The sequence below is a fragment of the Artibeus jamaicensis genome, unplaced genomic scaffold (assembly GCF_021234435.1).
Source record: "Artibeus jamaicensis isolate MK-2021 breed Jamaican fruit bat unplaced genomic scaffold, CSHL_Jam_final contig_252, whole genome shotgun sequence".
Classification (NCBI taxonomy): Eukaryota; Metazoa; Chordata; class Mammalia; order Chiroptera; family Phyllostomidae; genus Artibeus; species Artibeus jamaicensis.
The window spans coordinates 1,783,513-1,806,371 of NW_026521538.1; the positions used below are offsets into that span (position 1 = coordinate 1,783,513).

The following is a 22,859-nucleotide window of genomic DNA, read 5'->3' on the forward strand; positions in this document are numbered from 1 at the left end:
TATTTAGTGAAAAAGGAGAAGTAAAAGAAAGTATATGGTATAATCAAACTATTTAAAAATATATCCATATTTGTTATCCAAAAAAGACAGAAAGAAATAGACAAAACGTAAACAATGGTGGGATGCGTGATTTTATTTTCTTCTTCTTCTTCTCTATAATTTGTTTTTCTTAAAAAATTAAAATTAAAAAGAGCAAGCAAAAAACAATGTTAAGACTTTTCCTTTATATCATATTTAACCCTCAGTGTTCTAGATAAGTCATTCTACCTGTCCTATGTGAATTGCTATCTTCATTTCTACCAAGAATCAAATCACTACACTGCTTTGAATCTGTAAAAATACTCAGCCAACACCCTCTAAAATTTCAGTCATATCACACTTTGCTAGATGTCAAAGTAACTTCATAGTGACAGAAAACTTCTCTTAAAGGACCCTGTCAATTATTAAAAACAGCTCAAGTCAACATTTTCTGAGCACTTAAATCTGCCCTTATGGTTGAGATTAGTTATTAAAAAAAAATTAAAGACAAAGACTCTTCCCCCAAGAAGGACCCAGCTAAATAAGAAGCAAAGAGACTGCCCTAGCTGGTGTGGCTCAGTGGATTAAGTGCACACCTGAGAATCCAAAGTTCACTGGTTCAATTCCCAGTCAGAGCACATGCCTGGGTTGCAGGCCAGGTCCCCAGTTGGGGGCATGTAAGAGGCAACCAATCACTGTATTTTTTGCATGTTTCTCTCCTTCTCTTTCTCACTTCCTTCCCCTCTCTCTAAAATAAATAAAATCTTTTTAAAAATTTTAAAAAGAAGTCAAGAAACTGACTTTGCCCATTCAACTAAAATGCAAGAGGGTCTGAGATAAGATAAATTTCCTGAGAAACTAATCAAGTCAGCAGGATTTACTCAAGCTACACTTTCAATCTCAAAATGGCAAATGAAAGACCTCCCATGACTCCAAAATAAACAAACTTAGCCAATTCCCATTTCTAATATCAAGGCCCTTGGCTAACAGTGTTTTCTAACTGTAAACGACTTACTAAGAGTTTCCGCTTCTGCTCTGCTATGCCAATCACTTTACAGAGATTCCCTCTAATCTTTACAACATGGGCATTACAATCACCATTTTATGAAAAAGAAAACTGAAATTCAGAAAGGTTATTTGACAAAAAAATATGAAGGATTTAAACTTCAGGATAACATACTCGTATTGCAATTGCTGGTTCTCTCTCAGCAAACTTGGTACATGACCAGATGAGAGAAACTTTAACCACACTTGGATCCTTCCGTTTAACTGGGGAAACCCCAGAGTCTCCACCCCTTTGTCTAATGGGCAGCAGCACAGAGATGGCATTGAGGTTCCATAAACAAGTTTGCTTTCATGGCTGAGCCAAAGCTTGAGCCAATAAGAGCCAAATATTAAATGAGATTCTTAACAATATTCCCCAGTGATTCTGCACCCATGATCACATTCCTAGAGCCCTGTCACCGTTCCCCTGCTCTCCGGTACCTGTCTGATGAGCTGTTTCTTCTTTGCCGACTCTGGCATATTGTGAACGTGTTGGAATAGCTCTCTCAGCGCCTCCTCCGTGCGCTGCTGGGTCTTTTCCTCATGACAGCAGGAGTCCATCCGGTTCCGCTTCTGAGGTGTTGCCAGTTGGAAGGATGCAGAATGACATGAAGTTGTCAGATCAAGATCATCCTAGAGAAAATTTAAAAGTAAATTAATATATCCTACCAGCTTTATATCCAGGTTCCCACAACCCCGGAACTAAAAGAAAGGTAAGGGTGTGGGGAACATGGTATATTCTTATATCCAGGAACAAGAAAAGCGTAAAAACTATTATCAGCCCTGGCCAGTGTGGCTCAGTTGGTTGGAGCATCGTCCTGTGCACCAAAAGGTCGCACATTCAATCCCTGGTCAGGGCGCATGCCTGGGTTGTGGGTTCTGTCCCCAGTAAAGGCACATATAAGAAGCAACTGATCGGTGTTTCCCTCTCACACTGATGTTTTGCTCCCTCTCTCTCTCCCTCCCTTCCCCTCTCCCTAAGCATGTCTTTGGGTGAGAAATAAGAAAACATCTCTTCAGAGTCTATATAAACTTTATTTAAAAAAAAAACTAAAACTCTCATCAGATAAAGAGAAACCTGTAATCACAGACTACATTAATAGCTACTCCCCTGACCTGCCCAGTCTAACCCGACCTAAACCTAAATTCATTCAGAATTATTTCCACCAAAAGTAATACAAGAGCTCAGTGTTCAAAGCATTTGTTATTCTCATGTATTTTCACTGCTATCCTATGAAGTAAACAAGGAAAGTATCATCATTCCTATTTGATTAAAAAAAAATGAAGCTCAGCCATATGTTTAAACTTCTCTAAATACTAAGTGACAGACCCATCGTTGAGCCCAAGTGAACTGGTTCTTGGCTGATGCTCCTTCCCACACGACGGCGTGATGTGACAACTGAGTAGCAGTGGTGGAGGGACAATAACAACTCTCTAAGAAAAATCACACCCCAGTTAAACTAGTTGAATCAAATACTGTGTTCCTGGTCACACCAGAAACATACAGGAGCAGGAAAAAAGAGCGTAAGATGACAGCTTCAGTTTCTAAACAAGGCAAACTAAATAAAAATTATGAAAAAGTACTTGTGGAATTTTTTTTAACTTGTTACTTCTAAAGCTCAATAATCATATGTCATCTTGTTACTAACATCACACATTTGCTTTCTAAGCTCATGTGGTCTCAAGTCTTCTAGCTATTTGATAGAGCGTTTTGTCAGTACCTTACTACTGACCCTGAAATAAGACTGCATTGCGTAAAATTGTACTTTTATCACCATAAAACATTTAATACATTGGCCATTTGCAGACTGTTTATCCCATATGCGATAAGGATGCATGCGGACTTTCCCGAAAGCCTTTAAACACACAGCCCAGTCGCCAGTGAAGCGCCTCAGAGAGCAGACTCTGTGTAGGGGCATTTTTATTTCAAAGTATAACTTTCTTCTCAGTCTTTTTCTTATCTCAAAATAGATCTCCCCAGAAAGAAACTAACCAAGTCATCAGGATTTACTCAAGCTACACTTTCTTTCCCAAAATGGCAAATGAGACCCCTCTCATAACTAGAAAATAAGCAAACTTAGCCACAAGAATTCCTATTTCTAATATCAAACAAGGCCCTTGACTAGATTATTTTCAAATCTAATAAAAACATTTTGTTTTCTATGGCTTTGATTTGATTACATACTATGTTTTAAAACTCCATTAATTTTATTTTCAGAATATGTTTTTAAAAGCTGGGAACAGTGAAACAAGAGCCTAGGATAGACGAAGCAACAGGAGAGAGATTAGGTAGGGACTGCTTCGCTCTCTAGAAGTGTTATAAAAAAGGAATTTGTTTTTTAGACTCAGTTGTTGATAGATATGTATTTATTGTCATTTTATTGTTCATAGTTTGGACTCTCTTTTTCTTAAATAAGTCCCTTTAACGTTTCATGTAATAATGGTTTGGTGATGATGAATTCCTTTAGTTTTTTTTCCTGTCTGGGAAGCTCTTTATCTGCCCTTTGGTTCTAAATTATAGCTTTGCTGGGCAGAGCAATCTTAGCTATAGGTCCCTGCCTTTCATGGCTTTGAATATTTGTTACCAATCCTGTCTAGCCTGCGAAGTTCCTTTTGAGAAATCAGCTGACAACCTTATGGGAACTTCCTGTAGGTAACTAACTGTTTTTCTATTGCTGCTTTTAAGATTCCCTCTTTATCTTTAACCCTGGCATTTTAATTATGATGTGTCTTGCTTGGTGTGGGCCTCTTTGGGTCCATCTTATTTGGGACTCTGTGGTTCCTAGACTTACATATCTATTTCCTTCACCAAATTAGGCAAGTTTTCTTTCATTATTTTTTCAAACAGATTTCCAGTTTCTTGTTCTTTCTCTTCTCTTTCCAGCACCCCTATGAGGCAAACGGTGAAATATTTGAAGTTGTCCCAGAGACTACTTATACTTTCCTCATTTTTTTGGATTCTTTTTTCTTCTTGTTATTCTGATTGATTGTGTTTGGCTTCCTTATGTTCCAGATCATTGATTTGATTCTCAGCTTCATCCACTTTGATGTTGATTCCCTATAAATTTTTCTTTATTTCAATTAATGTATCCTTCTTTTCTGACTGGATCCTTTTTTATGCTGATGAGGTCCTCACTGAGTTCCTTGAGCATCCTTGTAACCAGTGTTTTGAACTCTGCATCTGATAGGTTGTTTATCTCCATTTTGTTTAGCTCTTTTTTCTGGAGTTTTGATCTGTTCTTTCATTTGGGCCCAGAATCACAGACACAGAAAGCATTTGATGGCTGTCACATAGGAGGGGAGTGTAGGGTAATGGATGAAGAGGTAAAGAAACTAAGAAGTACAAATTGGTAGTTACGGAATAGCCAGGGGCCAGGGGATGTAAAGTACAGTATAGGAAATGGAGTAGCCAAAGAACACGTGCACATGACCCATGGAAATGAACAATGGTGGGGGGACTGCCTGAAGGAGTAGGGAGTGCTGGGTGAAGGGTGGAAAGAGGGAAAAATTGGGACAACTATAATAGCATACTCAATAAAATATAATTTAAAAAATAAAAAATAAAAATCTTAAAAGAAAAAAAAGAAAAGAAATGAGCTGAGGTGGGTCTTCTTTGGCTCACTGGAAAATCAGAGAAAGGGGGCCTTGGAGACAGGTCTGGGGGTTAGCCAGGGACAAGCTGCCATTGCCCACTGCTCCTCTTTTGCAAGTCTGATGGGGTCTCTGAGAGTTGAGGAGACACACCACTGAGGAAGAGGAAGAGGGGGAAGGGAAAGGCTCAGGTATGCTCCCAGGAGTGAGAGTACACTAAAATGCCATTAATTTTATGTTCTCCTTATTTGGTCTAAAAGCAATTTCCTATTCTTACCTTTGATGCTTGAGTTCTGGAGCCCAAATAGTGCAGTCTGGCACATTCCCGAATGTAAACAGGAGCCTGGGCAGGTTATAAAAGAAAACCAAGACCAAATAATTATAGTATCTAAAATTTTTTATGACTTGAGGACAGTGGTTCTTTGTTGCAGACCCCAACCAGCAGAGTCCGCCTGTTGTGGTATACGACGAGAATCAATGCACAGGCAAAACAACCCTGTGTGGAAAAAGGGAACAGGCACGACTACTCTCTCAAGGGGAGAGTGCCTGTGGTGCCTCGGCCACTCCCTGAAGAGGGGAGTGCCCTGACCCTTGCCTAGACAGGCTTTTATTGTTTTACTGGGGTCTTACATCAAAGAAAGACTTATTATCTATCACACAGAGCATTATTATCTACATTTTAGGTACAATCAAGGAAACAGAAATAGCATGCAGAGGGGGATGGCAATGAGCTCCTTAGCTCTGTCCTTGGGAGAGCTCACACGGGTTTTGGGAGTTACCTTGAGGATAAACAATATACATCTGTCGCTTTAGACCAGGGTGAGGGGGTTTTAGCAAGAGCAAGCCATAACAGTCTGTAAGTATTTTCTAGGCCTGATTCCCATGGGAAAACTCGGTTTGAAGGTCTGGCTCCTGTCCACCACTTCGCATCTGTAGGTTTTCCATACAGAGCTGAGTCACATTTGCCAGGCCAAGACGAACTGGTCCCCTACAGTTCTTGAAATAATTTGACTGCCAGATTACTTTGAAAAACATTCTTCAAAATGTCCTATTCTATAGATTCCACCAAAAAGATAATATCAACAAATCTGATGGGAAAATTGTGGGAAGACACCACTGTAGTTGTTCCTGTTTTCAGAATCAAATATGGCATAAAATACTCAAATGAGCCAGAAACAAAAATATACATATTTGTAGTCATGCTTACACTTGACCAAAGCCACCCCTAAAATTCTTACAAACTACAAATGGTCATATTTTAGAATCGCTGTATAGAAAATGCCATTTAGAACTCCTGTGGGGTAACAACAGACACAGAAGAACTCAGCTTACTGCTCTACTGCTCAGAATCCTGTAATAAGAATCCTGATATAGTCCTAGTAAGTATGAAATAATATACAACCACTATGGAAGAGAATTTAGCAACGTCTAAGAAAATTACATTTGCATTTACCATCTACCCAGAAATCTCAATTCTACAAATCTATCCTGAAAATATAACTTCAGAAACAAATACTTTTGGATAAGATTAATCAAAAGATTAAATACACCTCAAATATCTGATAACAGGGGACTGACTGAATGAACTTTTATACATCCGTTCAATGCCATCCTATGCTGTCATTAAAAATGAAAGAAGGAAGGGAAGGAGCGAGGGCAGGAAGAAGGGAAAAAACACTATGTGAACTGACATGGAGTGATTCCAGGAACTACTGTCGTGACAGTATATAAAGTATTGGGGGGAAAATGAAGAGGAAATAAGAATATACAAATATACACATTTATTGGGTTTTACAAAAAGAAACACTAAGGATAAACTAGAAAACAATGTAAATAATAAAGAAAAGAACTGAGATTTGTCTGAGTAAACCTTCTCATGCAGTTTTGACTTTTCAACCATGAAAATATACTACAGATTCAAAAAATAAAATTAAATCCAAAGGAAAAAAGGCAAACCCTAAAACTGAGCCCAAAGAGGAAAGATAAACATACCTGTATATCAAATTGATAATACAAGCACAGAGAAAGGAATTATCTCCCCTAACTTTTGCAAACTGTATTCTGATGACACATCCTCAGTGAGATAGATCCAAGGGAAAAGAAACTGCAAGGAAATCTTAAACTTCCATCAGTGGGTTTATGTAGGTTTGCTGTTAGTAGTAACAGTTATATTATTTTGAAACCAATTTATGTACATTATAGGATAAAGCAAATAATATACATAAATGCTATAAAAATCTGGAATTTACAATAAAGGAAAGAAATACAAATATAAGGTAGAAGTCAAGGGAAAGCTCTGTAATGCTAAATCTTAACTGGAAATATTAATATGAACTACTGATTTTTGTTAAAAATTTTAGTCTACTTCCTTGCCCTCAAAGAGCCAATGACACCACAGAAACAATGAGTAAACCTAGTGTTAAAGAAACTGAGGCTCCTTGGAGAAAATTACTGATTCTAGTCCCAGGGTAAAGCAAGAACAGAATGAGCAGGAGACACTTTTTTTTCCACTTTTTTTTTGATTGGTTGATTTTTAGAGAGAGGAAGAGAGAGACATCAATTTGTTGTCCCACTTATTTATGCAGTCATCGGTTGCTTCCTGTTGGAACCCTGATAAGAGATTGAACCCACAACCTTGGCTTATCAGGACAATGCTCTAACCAACTGAGCCCCCCACCCAAGGCAGCTGGGGACATTTTATGCCGGAAAGGAGACACTCGAAGAGTAATAGAGTCCTGTCAAAAAGACACAACAGGAACTAGCTGTCAAGGACAATCACTAGCCAAATCTGCGACAATCTGATTATCAAAATTAGTACTAATTTGACTAACACTTTGAACAACTAAAAATATGAGTCTATAGTGATATTCATAAAAAAAAGAATTAGACAGAAAAAAGGAAAACTATTGTAAAAGGAAGAAAGTCAGCTAATAAAGATCAAATAATAGAATGAGAAAAACCACTATTTTATAATACCCAGTCTAATCATAGATTCCAGCAGGATTATCAATGGATTCTAAAATTATTATATCATACAGTCTCTCTGCAGGTTACTTACTGTACCAAAGGGGGAAAAATATGTATATTTATATTGTGATATGTGGCAGTTAGCAAATAAGCATCATAAGAGTGAGGCAATCTGATATTCTGTGCCTTGTAATCTGATGTAATAGGATGCAATATGATATACACAAACATCTTTGCCAAAATTGCTTAACTTGAATCTAACTTCAGTTTATAGGAACTATTGATTATAGAAGGGGATAGAGGAACAAGTTAAATGGCCTCAAGAAAACAGTAAGACTAATTTAGAATGTGGGATATTCTATAACACAGTTGGCCTGAATACTTCAATATATCCGTGATGTAAAGAAAACGCATGATTGTTCCAGATTTCAAGAATGACATAATAATCAAAAGGAATTCATTAACCTCAATTAGCTTATGTTTTAAAAAGCAGCAGCAAAATATAATCTTAAGATGAGTGAAGAAATTCTTGTTGATTATCTGGGATATGATAATGGGACTGTGACTGACAGAAGGATATCCTCACTCTCAGGGGATATGAGCTTAAGCATTTAGGGTGCAGGACAATGAGGTCTGCCATTTACTATCACAACCACAAAAAATGTATGAAAATATAGAGATAAAGCTGAACATCTGCTGAATCTGAGGGAGAGTTACATGAATGTTCACTGTTTTATTCTTGGTACTTCTCTCTACATTTGAAAAATTTCATAATAGAGTTGTTTTAAAAAAAGTCTTCTGACAGAGATTTTATCTACAATTTAATTTTTAGCTTGAATACTATAAAACAAAACTTAGACTAAAAAGAATTTCCTCCAAACAAGAATATGACAGAACCCACACCACCTATTCTATAAACTTTAAAAACAAACAAAAACAGCCCTGGCGGCTGTGGCTCAGTGGATTGAGCACCAGCCTGCGAACCGACAGGTTGCCAGTTCAATTCCCAGTCAGGGCACATGCCTGAATTGCAGGACAGATCCCGGGCTGGGGGCGGGCGAGAGGCAACTGATTGATGTTTCCCTCCCTCTCTTTCTCCCTCCCTTCCCCTCTCTCTAAAAAATAAAAATCTTTTTTAAAAAAGCTTTCTTTCTCTGGAGTGATCAACAAAGGCTCAAACAGTGCTCATAATAGCCTGGAAACAAAGATCGAGTAGCGAACAAGAATCAAAACTGCACGGATGAGAAGCTGAAAGAGGGATCTGTAGGACACAAGAAAAAAAAACAGTAAAAACACAGACTGAAAGACTCTGATCATAAGAATTTGTACCAAGCTAAAGAACATCTAAGAGACTGCTCTAGTTTTTCTTTAAAGTTTGTATGGCCTGTACTCTCAAAATCCTCCACAGTGATTTGTTATCTTACATGGTTAAAAAAGTGGGGGGTGGGCTTTGCTAGTGTTAAGGACCGTGCAGTGGGAAGATTATCCTAGGTTATCAGGGTGGGTCCAATATGTAATCACATGGGTCCTTAAAAGCAGGGACCATTTCCCAGCAGTAGTCAGAGGAAATGTGACTAGAAAAGAATGGTCAGAGGTGAAACATTGGTGACCTTGAAGACGGAGGAAGGGGACAGTGAGCCACAGAATGTGGGCAACCTCTAGAAGGTAGAAAAAAGGAAGTAAACAGAGTCTCTCCTGGAACATCCAGGATGAAATACAGCCTTGCCAACACCTTGATTTCAGCCCAGTGAGGCTCATCTCAGACTTCTACAGACCCATTAAGATAATAAATTTGCTCTGGCTGGTGTGGCTCAGTGGACTGAGTGCCAGCCTGAGAATGAAAGGTCACTGGTAAGGTTCTTGGTCAGGGTACATGCTTGGGTTGTGGATCAGGTCCCCAGTTGGGGGCCTGAGAGAGGCAGCCAATCAATGTTTCTTTCCCTCTCTTTCTCCCTCCTTTCCACTCTCTCTAAAAATAAATAAATAAAATCTTTTTAAAAAAAGAAATCTGTGTCATTTTAAGTCACTTAATAAAAATTCTTGATAATGAAGTACAAGTATACAGTTTCAGTTTTGCAAAATGAAGAGCTCTGGAGATGGATGGTGGTGATCACTGCACAGCAATGGGGATCTAATCTGTGAAAGGGGGGGTTCTAGGACAGTGACCTCACAGGGTGATCTGATCATAAATTTCTACCTGGGGAGGTCATGGTGGGTGGTCACAACCAAGTCCTCTATCCTCTTCAGTAAGAGGTTTATAAGCAAGCCCTGTCTGTTGTTCTTGTGTCTCTAGGTTAATACACCTTTGAAATACCAGAGTAATGCCCCTTGAAGAGAGGATTAACCCTCAAGAAAGCATAATCTGGTTAACTATCCCATGATCCAATCCCTGCCTTGCTTTCTCCTACCTCCACATGATCTTCCTTACATTCCCCCCTCAATTTCAAATGCACAAAAGAAGCTACAAAACAGTTATTCTCCGGAGCATTTTCAGATCTTGCTCCTCAGCATATGTCATCAGTTTGGTTGAAACAAACTCTTATAAAAATTCTCTACAGTTTTGGATGCTACTTACATTGACAAATTAATGCCACTGAACACAGTTAAGAGGATAAATTTTGTCATGGGTATTTTACCACAAAAAAAAAAAAAAAAATTAAAGAGGAAACAAAAGAAACCAGACTGGATAATCTTAAAAATTTTCAGCCTTTCCAGATAGCAAAAGATGCTAAAATTAAGAAATTCGCTATCAGAAAAGTGAGCTCTAAAGGAAAGACCGAGAATGTGACTGTGCAACCTTTACTTATAAAATCTTACAAACATCAAAAGGTCAGAATATTCAGTCACACAAAGGGCCCTTTCAAGAGAGTCAAGGTGTGCTTCGAAGATCCTCTCAATCAAACCAGAGGGTCCCTAGGAAGCTTAAAGGTATTGTCCCTCAGCCTTCTCAGCAAGAGATCAAGTACAGAAGGGTTTTTCTTCAAAAGATTTGTACATGTGGCTTTTGTCTAATGAAGTAAATCCCGCTGAAATCCACAGAAGACCCACACAGTTCTTGAGAAAATTATGTTGGCAGCCCAGCTACTTTGGACTAAAAGGGACAAAGTTCAAAATGAAAGAAGGCTGTCGGACCCTCCAAATTCTACTGGCAGGAAGCAGGCAGGATAAAACGACTCAGTGGCTAACATACGTGGTTCCTGATGAAATAGGAAGGATGGCCAGACTGCGAAGCCAATTACCAGGGGCAGAGCCCTAGCAGCCTTCAGGTACCTGCTATCCCCCTACCTGGGTTGCTCCCTCCAGGTTTTGCTGTCTAATCTGCTCTTCTGACCCCCTTTGTTATCTGCTCATTTTTACAGCCCTCCCTAGAATCACACCCTGCTCCACCCTCCTCGTCTGTTACCACCCAATCCCACTCCTTACCTACCTTAAAAAGTTTCTGGGAGTGTTTAATCATAAAAGCCATCCCATTGTTTAACTTTGTGATATTCTCTTGAAGGTCATTTGCAGTGACCTATGCAGAGAAAAACAAAAACAAAAAGGGGGGATTAAGAATTGGCAGATACTCCATTTACTTACCAATAAGCTTATTCTTTTAAAGTCTCAATATTTCCACAAGAATGACAAAATCTAGAGGAACCATATATCTCTGCAGTGACCAGGAAATCCTTAAGAACAAATCTTCATTTCCTGATCCTGCTTGAGAATCAGACATGCAAGCAGAGTTGCTAAAGATCTAGTCTGGGAAAAAGTCAGGAAGAACAGAATCTATACCAGCCACCAAGGACACCAATTCCCTCTTCAGAGAAGCTGGAGTTTCTCCAAAGACAAGAGAACTGTCACTACCGACTGACACCGGAGGTGTCATCTGTCTCTCGAGAGCACACGGTCACATTTGATTGCCTTCTCCTGTTTCTCCTGCCTCTGTTGTAAGCACTTAAGCATCTCTACTATCCTAAAGCCCTCACCCTCAACACGTATTGTTAGTACTTAATTTTTGCTTTTAGTAAGATCTCTTATATACTTTTCTTTACAGGCACGGATTACTCACTCACTCCTTTCCCACAGTTTCATTTAGCTGGTTCTAAAATCCTTAATGTGGACAGGCATTGGTGTGTCCTTCCTTCTCGTCATCCAACCATCCTCCCACCCTCACCCCCGCCCCCCACAACCTTTCTCTGGGGAGAGCTTTCTGGCCCGGGCACTTTGTATTATTTTTTTCACTAGTTACTTGTTAAGTAAAAATGTACCATATAACCCCTTCTTTACCTTCCTTTTCTCATTTCTTATATCCCCCAAATATAAGTCAACTATATCCATCTATTTTTATTATCTTGCCAACCACCTTGTCAGGTAAGTGGGAAAGGTATTATTATGCCCAATGTACAGAGGAGGAGGCTAAAGCATAGAAAGAGTAAAGAATACAGGCCACAGCTGGTTTGCAGCTTCCGACTCAAGTAACCTGGCTCCCAGTTCATCATACAGTAAAACCTGTGCTATGAATGGTCAGGGATATGAACCTATGTACCTCCAGACCAAGAATCAGGTCAAAAGATTTTAGATAATCTATTTTTCATGTAAGTCTTTGAGAAGACCATGTTCTCAGTAATAAGAAGCACATTCAGGATAGTTAGGACAAAGCAGGATTGTTCTACATGTCATCTAAAAGCTTAGTGACATTATCCTGTAAGATTAAACAGCTCTATTTTTTTTTACTTATTTATTTATTTGTTTATTTTTAAGTATTTTTATTTATTTATCTTTAGAGGGGAAGGGAAGGAGAGAGGAGGAGAAACATCAATGTGTGGCTGCCTTTCATGCGTCCCCTGCTGGGAACTGGCCTGCTGGAAACTGGCCTGCAACCCCGGTATGTGCCCTGACTGGGAATCGAACTGCAATTGTCTGGTTCGCAGGCCCGCGCTCAATCCACTGAGCTACACCAGCCAGGGCTATTTATTTTTTTTTAGGCAGAGAAAGGAAAGGGGGTAAAGAGAGAAACGCTGACTTGTTTGTTGTTCCACTTATTTATGCATTTGTTGGTTGATTTCTGCATGTGCCCTGACCAAGGATTGAACCCTCAACTTTGGTGTACTGGGACAACACTCTAAGCAAATAAGCTACCCAGCAAGGATCAAAGAGCTCTATTCTAAATTTATACCGTGCAATCTTCAGGAATCAATTTGATTTCCCAAGATGGGTTTCATGTTAGGAAGGAATTTATATTAACCAGTCAAAGTGAGTATTCTTGTTTACTTAATAGTGACAATTTTCCAGAGTTTCCACTAGCAAATTGCCATTCAGGTTTGTCAAAGATTGATTTATAAGTGAGATTAACAAGAAGTGGCTCCTTCAAGTTTGACGACTCTTAAAGGAACTAATAAAGTCAGTCCCTAAACTTGTTGAATGAAAGACTAGACCTTGGACCCTTGATGGCCTCACCAAGGAACAGTCACAGGATAAGGCCCAGCCCAAAAGTCTCGCAATCTTTGCTCTTCCCCTGAACACTCACATTTTTTGGCCACAGGACATGGGGTGCAAACATAAGGGCTAGGTTATATGCAGACATCTTATTCTTGTCTTGTTTCTTTGCTGTCTGGTACAGGAGATCAAGCAATAACTTCAGCAGGTTACGATTTGGTGGAGGGAGAATGAGGAAGAGCAACTGAAGAGCCTCAATTTGCCGCGCCTTATCCGGTACATTGGTCTTGTTTCCTTTGTCATCAAACTGCATCAAATCTTGAGGACAAAAGAAATGATTGCAAAGGAGGGATGAAATACGAGCAAGAAAAGGAGAACATTGTCCCTACTATTCCCCTCCCCTCAACTCCAATCAAAAAGAGAAAAAAGAAAGAAATCTGGCATAAACAGAGATTATAGCATAATATAACAACAAAATAACGTCAATATGATTTAATTATAAAAAGAAAAACCCAGTCAAAAAATGGACAAAAGACTCCAAAGAAGATACAAACCGCCACTAAGTGTATTCAGTATCATTAGCTATCAGGGAAATGTAAATCAAAACCAAAATGAGATACTACTTCATACCCACAAGTATGGCTATAATCAAAAAGACTGAACAAGTTTTGACAAGAATGCGGAGAAAATTAAATCCTCCTACACATTGCTGGGGAGAATATAACTTGGGACAACTACTTTGGGAAAAAGTTCCTCAAAAAGTTAAACACGGAGCTACCATATGACCCAGCAATTTCACTCCTAGGTGTACACCCAAGAGAAGTAACAATGTGCCCACACCTACCTTTCAAAATTCCACCCCCTCCACTTTTCCTCACCCAGATGCTTGTCGTCAAAAATAAATGTGAGAGTGACTTATGCCCTGATAGCAGGACAATCCGAATTCAGGCTGCTCCTCAGGGAGCCCGAGTCACTGTTTCTCCCCAACAGACTATACAGGTTGTCAATGAAAACAGTCCCCTGGTTCATCGAACTTTCAAAGGACACAGATAACTATTTGGGTGTAACTCCTATCAACCTGAAATGATCGCAGCGTGTTGTTTAAGCTGTCAAACTGCAATAGTAAGTCCAGGTTTAGGAAAGACAGATCCTACTTCGAGAAACTGTTCCCCGTTAATATGAAATAGAAAATAAAAATCACTTCCAGTGATCAGCAAGGCATAGCAAGCACTACAACTGTGCCACACCTCAATATGACCTCAAAGAACAGTGAGTGGTGGGGTAATGAAGGGGAGGGTTTCAAACACTGCCCTAAACTAACCCAATGGGAAAGCAAACAGAAAAAGCCTTCTTCATGTTACCTTTGTAAAAAGAATTTATCAATATTTTCCATATCTTTTTCAAAGATTCAACAATTTTATTTCTCTCCAAAATAATTGCAAAGTTATATAATGTTCTGCTAATATTTTTTCAAGTATATCATCTGGATTATTACTGATAGCACTAAAAAAATCTAACCTTATTAGGTTTTAGAAATTTAAATTTGGTTTTCTTTTCAGTAGTAAAAATTATTGAAAAGAAAAAATCTTATATTTACTTTTCTAAAAATTAGAAGCAAGAGCCCTGGCTGGCATAGCTCAGTGGATTGAGCGCAGGCCTGCAAACCAAAGGATTGTGGTTCGATTCCCAGTTGGGGCACATGCCTGGGTTGCAGGCCAGTTCCCAGCAGGGGACACACGAGAGGCAACCATACATTGATATTTCTCTCCCTCTCTCCTTCCCCTCCCCTCTAAAGATAAATAAATAAAATCTTTTAAAAAAATTAGAAGCAAGAAGTGCTTGCTTCGGCAGCACATATACTAAAATTAGAACAATACAGAGAAAATTAACACGGCCCCTGTGCAAGGATGACACACAGATCTGTGACGCATTCCATGAAAAACGATCAGAAGAGGGAATCATGGGCGGGGAAGCCGCAGCAGCGTAACAGCTGTGCAGCTGAAGAATGAACCCTCCACCACACAGGCACACAGGAGGATGAGGAAACTAGGAGCTGGAAACGAACAACATTCTCCAAGGCACATTAAGTAAAACAAATAAATAAATATAATAACGTACCATCACATAAAAAGAGGGAAAAGGAATATAAGTACTTCTAAGTCTATAAACTATCTCTGAAAGGCTACATTAGCAATCATAGCATGGTTTGCCTCTGGGAAGAAAAACTAGGTGCTGGGGAATAAGGGTGGGAGAGAGTCTGTTCACTGTATACTCTTTTGAACACTTTGAACTTGAACCATGTGCGTGTATTGACTATTTAGGAAGCAAATAACATTTCTGAAAAAACAAACTTCAAGGAGCATATACGGTAATGGAAAAAATACAATAATAAATAAAATAATAAAGTAAAAACAAACTTCCTTGGGATAGTGAACACACAATATAATATGCAGATGATGTATAATAGAATTGTACATCTGAAACCTATGTAATTGCATCAACCAATGTCACCCAAATAAATTCAATTTTTAAAAAATCCTGGGGAAAAGAAAAAACTCCCAAGAGTAGAGATGATCTCAATTGAGGCATGACAATACATACCTAAAGCCCCAAACTAAGGGAAACATACCAAACCTATAACCATCTTGGTAATGTGAATTGATCCAATGAAAGCATACATTTATTAGGCAGCTAAATATTCAAAGCACTATACTAGGATCCCTGAGAAATAAAAAATAAATAAAACTCAGATTTTATCTCCAAAGAAACTAATTTTTCCCTGGCTGGTACGGCTCAGTGGACTGAGTGCTGACCTACAAACCAAAGGGTCACTGGTTCAATTGTAGTCAGGGCACATGCTTGGGTTACAGCCCAAGTCTCCAGTTGGCAGCAGGCGAGAGGCAACAGACTGATGTATCTCTCACACATCAATATTTCTCTCCCTCTCTTTCTCCCTCCCTTCCCCTCTCTCTAAAAATAAATAAATAAAATCTTTTTTTAAAAAAGCTAATTGAGCAAGAAAAGCATTTCATTAAATCAAACTTAGCTGGCCAATACTTCTGAGTACCCAGGGAAGTGCAAAAACACCATGAAGTTTTAACCAATATTAGCAGAAGTACTTTTTTTTCTTATTTTGTTCTGTTTTTTCTTTTCCTTTTTTTGGGGGGGGGTCTAGCTGTGGGTGACTAGTTGTGGTTCTTGGGTTTGTTTGGGGTTTTTTGGTATTGTTATGGGTTACAAACAGAAAATTCCAAAGAAATTTACTAAATTGAAAGAAATGTATTGACATCTTGATCTCACCTCCCATACTCACCAGCAATTTTGAGATGTGCATGGAAATGTTTATGTGTCAGCAAGGGCTCAGGTAACTCTCCTAGAAACATCTTCAGCAAGGTGGCAATGTCATTTGAGTGAAACTCCCCTGATTCCAAGTCAATATCAGTTCCATTATTGAGAGCATCCCTTAAAATCTGCTGTCGGACACTATTCCCTGGCACTCGAAACAAACCCTCTACCCGCAAGTCTGTTTAGCATGAGAGAAAACAGGGGACATGCAAAAAGGAAGCAAAAAGAGAAAGTATGATTAAAATAAGTCATCTAAAAGGCTACTTTACACTTGAAAGTCCATGGAAAAGGTTTTTGCCCATTTGTCCAGAGTAGTTTAGAACCCACTCTCCCCTGAGGAGATATCCTGAACACCCGAGCACCTGACTGAGCCGGTCCACCCAGGAGTCATTCAACATCCTGAGGCATATCTGGAGACCAACTTTAACCTAAACAATAAAAATGAGCTTGAAAAATAAATGCGAAGAAAAGACAGCTCTCCCTGGAGGCCCCTCTCCTTTGCCATCCAAGACTTTGTTTGAAGGGGCTGAGTTCATATGTGGAGGTTTGTTGCTGCTACAGTTTCCCAGCCTAAAATAAATCTAGAGTCTCCGTTTCCTCTGGAACTGGAACTCTAACCTGTCAGATCACCTTTGTCGAAGATTCCTGGAACCTTCACGCCATCCCAACTAAACTATGCTTCCCTCCCAACCAGGTTCTAAGCTAATATCAAGGGATAAAAAAGAGAAAACGTACAGTTTTGGTTTGCTCTGAAAGAAGCATGCGAGTTCATGTGTTCAGTTTGGGTATGTACTTATCTTCATAGAACTCCCTAATTGAGAGGACCAAGTTCAAACCCCTAAAGGGCCAGGCAGGTAACAGTACATGAACAAGCAGGAACCATCACAAACGGAGAGCACACACCTGTGCTCCAGCTGATGGGGAAGTGGCAGCAGGGCCCAAGGATGTCAGAGCTTCCTGTCACCCCAAGGAATTAAAATCCTGGATTTTCCCCATTTTAAAACACTGGTAACTAATTTTATTTTTAATTTAACCCTTTGCCAGCCAAACAATACATGAATGTAGATGATAAGCCCTCAGGCTGCCAGTTTGCTACCTCTGCTCTAGCTCCTAGCGGTGTCCCACAGAGAATAAGCCATTTATTGATAAATGTTGTTGCATTTATCACATAACGGCCCACGTTTCACATACACTCAGCTGTGCCAAGCACTTACAGCAGTGACGTAAGCAGCATGACTACTAAAATAGAAAATGGGAATTAAGTGAAGAGTGTATTTTGATCATAGAATTCTAAAGAGGAAAGTGTCTTTGGTGATAAACCATGCTTCCCTGAGTAAATGTTATAATTCTCAAGAGACAATGTATTTTTCCAGAAAAAAGGTCTCTCTGAGTCAAGGGGAAGATGTGATTTCATAGACCGTATCTAATTTATATACATCATTGAGAATAAAAACAAATCAATACATGAGATGAAATTTAAAAGAGAATAGAAACATGCTACCTGAAAGCATCACTGATTAGTGCCTTTGTAGATGCTTAATCGGCACACACTAACTCAAGGACGTCAGCTCTCCGCAGAAAGCTGACAATTCTTCATTAACAAAGAACAACAAAATTTCAAGTAGTCTTACTTTTATGTAGATATTCAATTAACTGGTATATCTGGGCAATGCCTTCCTCTGTCAGTGGGGATCCAAATATTACTCCTTTTTCTAAAAAAAAAAAACAAATACGATAGGACAGGACCATATTTTCCACAAACAGTACACAATCAGCAGACTGAAACCTACGTCACAGTTCAGCAAACGCTTTCACAAGGTCAATTAACAAAAACCTCGGAGCTGGAAGCACACCAGAACATGCAATCAAAACAACTCTCAATCAACTCTGCAAGTTTAATGTTAGACTGCAGGTTCCTTGAAGGCAAAGACCATCTTCTTATTTAAGTAACAATACCTGAAATGCTGATATTTAATTTAAAAAAAAAATAGGTAATAGCACCTCAGAGTCATAATTGTCAAAGCATGACAGATTATCCACTGGAGTCGGCACAGGGTCTGATCGCTTATCATGTTTAAACTTTTTGCTACCTTAATAATTTCCTTATATTTAATAAAATAAAATAGTACCTCTTTAATATCAAAAGCAGCACTACAAATTATTTTCTGAGAAGGCTTTTTTTTTGTTAATTCATAGGTATTTGCTTCTTTAGAGCATTCCATGGAATGAAAATATTTGGAAACTTAACAACTGCAGTGAAAATAGGAAAAAAAAAGTTCAAATTATCTTTACTGTACTTCTAGCTGTATAATTGGTTTTCTTAAATATTATTTTAGTATAGTATTAATAGGGCATGAAAATCAAGGTGCCCCTGATAAATATGTAAACTAATAACTAATATGTCATCTCTTGAGGACCGATATATATTTGCTTCAGTTTATCTAGACTATTTTTACAATTTTTATTGTTACACTACTTAGGAAAATGAAAAAAATGACTGATTTTGCTTTATGGTATTATCAACTCCTCAAGGAACATGCAGATGTGAAGAGTGACACCCAGGAAGCCACCGAGACAGGTGCACCCTTCCCAGACATTCTCTTACCCTTTCGCTTGAGAGACATCAGAGACCGGAAGAAGCCTGTCGCCACACCAGCCCCACCGGGCAACTTCAGGTCCACTTCTCCCATCAGCTGAGCCAGCTCGGTTCCAGGCAAATCAATGAGCCTTGTGATATTGCTAACCACCAGCTCAGTGAACACCTCAGGTTTCTCATGCCGGAGTTTTTCCACAAAAAAGTCAGGGTTGAAGATGATGGGCTGGCCTCGAAGGGAAGAGTCATTGCAGATAACAAAACTGCAAATGGCATCACTGAAAAACGTGAAACAGAAGAACCTTGGGGGGATCGTTTTTATGTCCTTCTCATGCCCTCTCAACCACATAATTATTCACTCTTTCTGAGGGTTAATCTACACATTGGCCTTTTGGAAAACCTTATTCTTAATCTGTTCACCGCACAAAAGAAGACAGTTTTGGACTGGTTGCTGTTTAAGCTATTCCCACCTAGTTCTCAGAAATTGAGTTTAAAGAAAAGACACCAGATAGACAGCCTCTGTTATATGACCTGAACTTGCCTCTTAATTTCAGGGATACAACGTAGGAAGACACAGACCCCTACAGCCTCCCAAATCTAATGACATACTAGAATTGGTTGTCACATAGACGTTTCCTCATTAAAACAGTGAAACCCTGGATTATCACTTGTAAAACATCAGACCTGCAGCTGTTCCCCTAACACAGCAATGGGTAATCATCTGACTAAGGCCTTCTTGGGAATATAGCCAATACTAGACAGTATTTCCTATGCAGTGACCAACTGCTGCCAGCACCATGTTCAGACCAGTCTCAAACACCACAGGAACCATGTGCCAGTAAACCTAATACTATTTAGGAGCTAAAACTAAATTTAAATAGTGTCATAGGCATTTTAAAGACAGTTATCCATAGGGTTCTTGGGTTCCTGGGTCTCTACACAAGAAGGCATTTCTTTATAATTAACTCCCTTTAATTGAGCCAGGCCCTCTTGAATTCTGTTCCTCATAACCAAAAATTCTTCACTAGAATGTAAGGCACAGTATGTAAAATATAAATTTAATTCAGCCTTGCCCAGATCCAGAAATAGGTTTTATTTAAAAATCCTTCAATCCTGAATGCCTCTGTCCCATCACCGAAGTGCAACTTTTTCTCAGACAGATTCTTCTCCCTAAGGCACTTGAAAAAGTCAGGAGTATTTTGCTTCTAACCTCACTCTCCTATCACTGAATAAAAATATTCAGCAGATATGTTCTGTTGGCCCCTGATCTTCGCTGGTATTCCGCTCCTCCATTATTTGGGTTGTACTCCTGGCAAAGCATCTTAGACTCTCAGAAATAATTCTCTCCCTGTTCTTTGTTTCCTAATGCCTACCTTTTACTTTTAATATGTTACATATAAGAACTGTGTTATTCCATCTCTTTTAGCAGACCCATCATCGCCTGTTTGTACCCATTACCAATTATCTCTAATGGCTTGTTCTACTTCTTATTATATAAACAGTAATCTATTATATAACCGATGAGCAGCTATAACACAAGCCCGAAAGGACAAGTAATCACATCTGTCAAGCAAGGTCGAAATTCACCTGACTCATTCAAACATTTCCACAATAAAAACAACCACAACTTAAAAGCCTTCCACAACACCTAAGCACCAAAGCACTGTTCCAGTGACAATGACTCCTCTAAATAATAAACCTAACTAATCTATAACACTTTGCCAACACTGCATGGATAATTTTTAATGGTATAATGAAAACAAAGCACAGGTAAACTTCAAAGTTCAGCTCTACTTCCTTGAAAAATTATTACATAATTTTAATCAATAACCCAAATCTTCAGTTAGTAGCTACTATATTCCTTCTTTTCTCTAAAATGATAATACATAATAAGAATTGACACAAAAATTAAAAATTATTAATGTGTTCTCAAGCCAAAAAGTCATTAAAGAAAGAAAACTTAAAATGCCTGCCTCCTCAACCTTTTTACACACTAAGGTAGGTTATTTTTTCTGTATAAACTTAAAGATGCCAATGATTATAATATAAGCCAATTAAAATCAAAAGCGACTTTATCCTAAACTGTTCACAATGTCAGTTTATTTCAGTCAAAAGACGAAAGTCAACATGAAACAATTGTTTATAATCACTATGAATGAAAAATTACTACTCCACAGAGAGAGAGCCAGAAAATCATGAAATGTGTCAGCACTGAAAAGTCTTACGGTTCATCAGTTTAAACTGTCATTTTACAGATTTCACATCCCTTTTCATTCTGAAAACCAGATTTCAGATCAAATAGTTCTAACATATAAATGTACATAAATAGCATCCATTGTGTCCCTAAAATATAAACACATACTCACATGTAACCTCCGGATCTTTATTATCATCCCAAGTAAGACTCAGTTAAGAGTCTAAAACTTGTACCTCAGTCGACTCTATGGCACTAAACTGGATCAAACACACCAGCAAGAGAGGAGCTAGAAGTAGCTAGAAGAACAAAGTCCCAACTACATTGTTTCTCAAAAGACTCCTTCCTACCTGACCACTGCCCCCAAGTCCACTCCTTCCTAAGTAGGTAGAACAGGTAAAAAAATGAGTAAGTTCAAGGCTGCCCCTACCTGTTCACAAAAAACACAAGAAAAAGATACCTTGGGAGTCCTAACACACAAGTAACAAGCAATCTCCATTTCCTTTCCCCTTCTGCTTTTTTTCCCCTTCCTTCCCACAATCATTCACTCTTGTTTTGCCACACTTTAATTTCTTTAACTTAGTTTTTTCCCCTTCTTCCTCACTTTTTCTGAGTAGAGCATCTGGCAAGGTAAGATGTAAGAGAAACTATTTTAAAAAAAAAAGAAGCAAAATGGAAGATGAGAGATGGAAAAGACAGGCATGGTGGGCTATGTTTTTAAATTATCCCCATATCACGAAGACTGCTAACCCCTACCACAGAATACAGGATTCCACAATATAAAGCAGAGAATATCCAAAAGCATGGCTAAGAATTGAAGAGATTTCAAGGAATAAAGAAAAAATACTATATTTAAGCAAATACAACATCCTACTCTGCCATATCTTATTTTAAAACAAACTCTAAGTTTGTTCCAGTTCAAGAAAAATAAATTTCTTACATAAGAGTTGAAAGCTTCGGATGAGGCATTGGTAAATGGAAGAGACAGGGAAAAAGCTTTCTCCTTGTTTCTTGTGACAAAGGAACCCTCCTTTCCCCGCCCCCCTGGAGCCTACACAAATTCCAGGCATGTTACAGGACACAAGGACACATTATGGGGCCTGAAAGGCGGTACTTATTCGGACTCTAAGCACTCATCTGCAAAAAGGAACAAAAAAGAAATTAAAAACTGGACCAGTTCATTGCATTTGCCAATACACAGATGAAATCCAACAGTAGTCTCCCATCACACTGGAAGTTGTATTAGGTGAAACAATCACGTAATGCAGGAATATAAGAACAAGTAGTTTTATAAAATGGAAGGAAGGTGATCCCTACCTCACCTCATACACAAAAAAATAAATTCCAGGCAGAAATAAGATCTAAATACAGAAAGCCAATCTTTAAAAAGTTTAAAAAGAGTATAGAAGAATAAATTAATGAAGCAGAGGAAAGGTTTCTTAAACAAGATAAAAAGTACAATCCACAAATAAAAGACTGATACACTGAACTACATTAAAATTTAAAATTTCTACAAGCAAGTGGCATTTTAAACAAAGTTCTTAAAAAAATGAAGTCACATGCCTCTGGAGAGAGGAACTGCATGAAAGCAGTGGGGGAGACACTTTTCACTGTATGTATGCTCTTTTGTACTTTCTGGATTTTTGATTCATGTGAACATATCTATCTATTCATAAAAAATAAAAAGCA

General features: G+C 38.6%; 1 protein-coding gene and 1 non-coding gene across 4 annotated transcripts in view; one reads left to right on the top strand and one right to left on the bottom strand.

Annotated features, from left to right (window-relative positions):
* Window positions 1-22,859, bottom strand: part of ARHGAP19 (Rho GTPase activating protein 19) — a 66,693-nt gene that overhangs the window by 20,349 nt on the left and 23,485 nt on the right. For all 3 annotated transcript variants that reach the window (XR_005081632.2, XM_037138929.2, XM_037138930.2), the window contains exons 2-8: window positions 18,989-19,254; window positions 18,015-18,095; window positions 16,352-16,561; window positions 13,130-13,356; window positions 11,048-11,134; window positions 4,931-4,996; window positions 1,504-1,695 (exon numbers count right to left, since the gene is read on the bottom strand). Coding sequence is in view for 2 of the 3 variants with exons in the window: in XM_037138929.2 (XP_036994824.2) it covers window positions 1,504-1,695; window positions 4,931-4,996; window positions 11,048-11,134; window positions 13,130-13,356; window positions 16,352-16,561; window positions 18,015-18,095; window positions 18,989-19,254 (1,129 nt within the window). In the remaining variant the exon portion in view is untranslated. The remainder of the gene's footprint in view (window positions 1-1,503; window positions 1,696-4,930; window positions 4,997-11,047; window positions 11,135-13,129; window positions 13,357-16,351; window positions 16,562-18,014; window positions 18,096-18,988; window positions 19,255-22,859) is intronic.
* On the top strand, window positions 14,874-14,980 carry LOC119044559 (U6 spliceosomal RNA). The gene has a single exon (XR_005081635.2). It is a non-coding gene; the product is annotated as a U6 spliceosomal RNA (small nuclear RNA).